At 43.3% G+C, this 3,810-nt stretch overlaps 1 protein-coding gene across 1 annotated transcript; it reads right to left on the bottom strand.

Moving 5' to 3' along the window:
* Positions 1-599: 599 nt before the first annotated feature.
* On the bottom strand, positions 600-2,958 carry LOC122043039 (asparagine--tRNA ligase, cytoplasmic 2-like). Its single transcript, XM_042603482.1, has 8 exons — positions 2,538-2,958; positions 2,222-2,458; positions 1,701-2,153; positions 1,438-1,623; positions 1,289-1,353; positions 1,072-1,201; positions 944-1,002; positions 600-880 (listed from the first exon to the last, which is right to left on the bottom strand). Exons 1-8 carry the CDS (start codon positions 2,907-2,909, stop codon positions 691-693), a joined length of 1,692 nt encoding a protein of 563 aa, XP_042459416.1. The 5' UTR covers positions 2,910-2,958; the 3' UTR covers positions 600-690.
* Positions 2,959-3,810: the final 852 nt, after the last annotated feature.

Genomic DNA, 3,810 nt, shown 5'->3' with positions numbered 1-3,810 from the left:
AGGCATCGAGTCGGAGAGATACACATGAATGGTTTTGATCTCTATCTAGCTGAAACAATATATTATTGCGTTGTTGGTTTATTAGTTGAACTAGTGCATCAATTGGGTCAAGACTCTAGGGTTGCGGGGTGAAGTGTACATAGGTATCAAGTGTTCGAGGTCGAGTGTAGGTGTCCGAGGGAATAATGCTATGTTCAATGGCAAGGTCAAACATGTGTGAGATCTAATGAGGTATAACTAAGAACAAATATGGTGATAAGAAGAGAAGAGCAAAGAAGAAGATCTTCTAACTCCCTAGTCATTTGACTGTCGACTATAAGTTGATTTCATGATTTACATCCTTTCACATAATCTGAGAACAAACTATACTAAAGGTTTGGAGTGAGCGTAATTATCTTTTATTACAAAAGAAAAAGATCTTCTATGAGAGTAAAAATCATTGTATACCTGTACGAAAGAAGTCCACTTGTGAGATTAATGCCTCAAATTTCTATCCTCTCTTTGTTGATGTGTCAATTTGAGGTTGATGATCCCTTAGCTCAAGTTTCATTTCTTCGACGAGTGGTAGAGTAGAAGTATGTTTCTCGCGAGAGATTTTCTAGTTTGTATACTAAAATTGGATCTTTGTCATAATGTGAAGAGTGAACTAGAGAATTTAAATATATATGCAACCCTTTACAGTTCTATGTTCTACCACTCGCTGCTGCGATCACAAGTTCTCGGAAACGGAATCACATCTCTTAAATCAGTGAGACCAGTGGCAAACAACATCATCTTCTCTAAGTCGAGGCCGAATCCCGAGTGCTTTACCGAACCATACCTGCGCAAATCTTTGTACCAATCGTATAACCGCTCACTCGAAAGTCCAAGGTCCCCAATTCTGCCATGAGATTCATCTATCGTTAGTTAGTCAAGAAAAGAGACATAAGGAATAGCCAATTACCTCTTGTTCAGCACATCTAGTCGTTCTTCCTTTTGGCTTCCTCTGAGCAAAACTCCGATCTGTAGGGAAACAAGTTTCTTTAGTAGGTGCAACGATTCGATATCATGGAGTAGGATTTCACAACTTACTTTAGGCACAATTATATCGAAAGTGGAAGTTGTTCTTCCATCATCTCTTACGCGCGCATAAAATGGTTTTAGCTCTTTGGGATGTTCATAGACAATGACTGCCTTCTTGAAGATATCGTCTACCAAATACCTATCAAGAAACATACATATCTACATACACACATACATATATGCATAGATTGTGTTCTTAAGAACATATTTCCGATCGAAGCCAAACCTTTCGTGTTCCTCCGATAGACTCTCACCCCATGAAACTTTATCGCGGAATGTCCTATCCTTAACCTACAACGAAAAACGGTTAGTTAGTTAGGTTCTTCTTAACTGATAATTCAAAACTACAAGCAATTCTTTTCCATAGTTACCTACCTTATCGACAATTTCCAGTGCTTGCGAGTAAGTAATGCGCTCGAAAGAGCTTGAAACTAATGCTCGAATTCGCTCTGTGCACTCCTTGTCTTTTGTTTTCGATACATACTTCAAATCGCTGCCCGAGGTATCCACCAGAGATTGACATAGGAACTTCAGATAGTCCTCAGCACAGTTCATGGCATCCTGAATTGAAGGCATCCTGAAGGAGTCAGATGGGCTCGATACCTATTTTGATTAGTTTCAAAGAAATGTGGTTGTACCTCTAGTTCCGCAAAGGCCAATTCAACCTCAACCATCCACATCTCCGTCAATCTCTTCGCTCGAGGCTCATCTGCTCGAAACACAGGCCCAATTGTGTAAACACTCGACAATGCGCAAGCATAGCTCTCGAGGTGAAGTCCGGCCGACACCGTGAGGTCCCTTTGGCTCTTCTCCAGCAACACAGCAAGCTCCTTGGTCTTCTCAAGGTCTTGCTCGGCCACAAGCAAAGTTTCTTTGTTGCTATCTGATCGAGGCATCTCCTTGATCCTCTTGCTCTTCTCCCTTATCGCAGACTTCACGGTGTCGAGTCGGTTAGCTTCGCGGAGGCCTAGCTCGTAGCTGGTGTCTGTTGAATTGAGGATGGGCATGTGAACATGTATGAATCCATTCTTCTTGAAGAATTCATGGCTCGCGAGAGTTACAGCGCCGCGAATTCGCGCAATCGATCCGACCTTTCGAAGAAGAAGAAGAACTTTGAATTGGTTGTTTGTCAGATTGAATGCAACAGGGTGTGGCTTACTGTTACTGAGCGGGGACGAAGGTGAGGAAGAGTTCTGAGGAACTCCAGCGAGAACTTTGGCTTTGCTAGTGGATATTGCTGCGAGTCGGCGATACCGATGTGAAGAATTCTCTCGGCTTTGAGCTCCACGGCGTGGCCTTTTGGTGCTGAAGCATTCTGCAACACGCCTTCCACGAGGATGCAAGCTCCGACGTGGATCACTTGGCCGGGGAGAGACATGGAGGAATCCATCACGACCTTGAAGAGATTGGGGGAATTAAGTTACTTTCATGAAATTGTGGAGAAGATTTCATGAAATTGATGGGGAATCGAAGACCTGGAGATTGGAACTGGTGGAGCCGTCGTTGATCCTTAAGAGGGCGGTGACAGGGCCGGCGTTGGGCTTGGCCTCTGTGGCGGTGGCGGCGGAGAGTCGGCCGAGCAGAATCCGGACCAATGGACGGAGGAGGGGGAGGTGCTGCAGGAGAGCTTCGATGCAAGATGCGTCCTCTGCTTGCAGTGGCACGGCGGCCGAGGGGTCGTGGGCAACCTCGGGGCGATCTTTGCGGGACTTGACCCATCCCCCGGTCACCACGCGGTGGCCGGAGAGTTCCTTGCCGCCATCGTGGCGGTTCAGGATGGACCTCAGCACCACTCGCTGGGAGTACTTGAAGCGCTCGACGGCGGGGACGGTGGAATTTCCGGCCATGATCAGACGAATTAAGCTCTGAGAGTTCTCGAAATCGAAAGTGATGATGGTGTGTGGAGATGGAGAAGCGATGGGTGCATTTATAGCGGGAAAAGGATGGAGGAGGAGGAGGAGGAGGAGGTTTAGAGGTGAAGGAAGGGAAGAGGAAGGGTGGAGGAAGGGGATTAATGGCGGTGGCGGGAGTAGCAAGAAGAATGCTTTGCTTTATGGTTGGTTTGGCGGGAAGGAGAAGGGATTCCTGGAGGCGGAAGTCCGGCCATTTTTTGTTTTTTTTTTTTTTTGAAATTCTTGCTTTTGTTTATTTTTAATAATTTAGACGTCGGGTTTAAGATTAATTTTAAGCATACTCTTCTATATCATCGTTGTTTTAATTATTTTAAATCAAAAAGTATTTACATCAGACGACCCATTAATCTAATATTTTCTAGGTCCACGTTCCATTAAAGAAAATGTACCTATTAATCCGTAAAAATTCAAGTTGAGACTCCATCATTTGATTTTGTTATAATCTTTATCTAGAGGATTAATATGCCGCATAAATATAAAATAAGGAAAGATATAAGAACAATATCGATTTTGTTTTTTTATTTAGTTACAAGTGCTGCGTCCAAAGCCATACACCACAAGTGCTGCGTCCAAAGCCATATCGGTGTGAGCACTATTTTTCTTTCTTCTCTTGAGACACCTTTCGACGGTAGAAAATTTTTAATAATAATAAAATGAAATTTAGGGGGAGTTTAGTTGATGGATTTGAGAATGAGGGAATAGAATGATAATAAAAGATAGTGTTTGATTGTAAGTTTAGAAATAAGATTTTAGGAATGATTACTAGATTTATGAGAATCAATCAAACCCATATAACTTGATGGATTTCATTTCTATTTCTATTCCCATTCCACCC

Source organism: Zingiber officinale, chromosome 2A (assembly GCF_018446385.1).
Source record: "Zingiber officinale cultivar Zhangliang chromosome 2A, Zo_v1.1, whole genome shotgun sequence".
In the NCBI taxonomy this organism is placed as follows: Eukaryota; Viridiplantae; Streptophyta; class Magnoliopsida; order Zingiberales; family Zingiberaceae; genus Zingiber; species Zingiber officinale.
Note: the sequence above shows the minus strand (reverse complement) of the source record. Positions and strands in the feature narration are given on the sequence as shown.

Excerpts from the sequence above, each read along its gene's own strand:
- LOC122043039 (XM_042603482.1), bottom strand. The coding sequence starts at position 2,909 with ATGGCCGGAAATTCCACCGTCCCCGCCGTCGAGCGCTTCAAGTACTCC. Across the intron at positions 2,459-2,537 it reads CCACCAGTTCCAATCTCCAG|GTCGTGATGGATTCCTCCAT; the intron begins GTCTTCGATTCC and ends AATCTCTTCAAG. Across the intron at positions 1,202-1,288 it reads CTATCGGAGGAACACGAAAG|GTATTTGGTAGACGATATCT; the intron begins GTTTGGCTTCGA and ends GTTTCTTGATAG.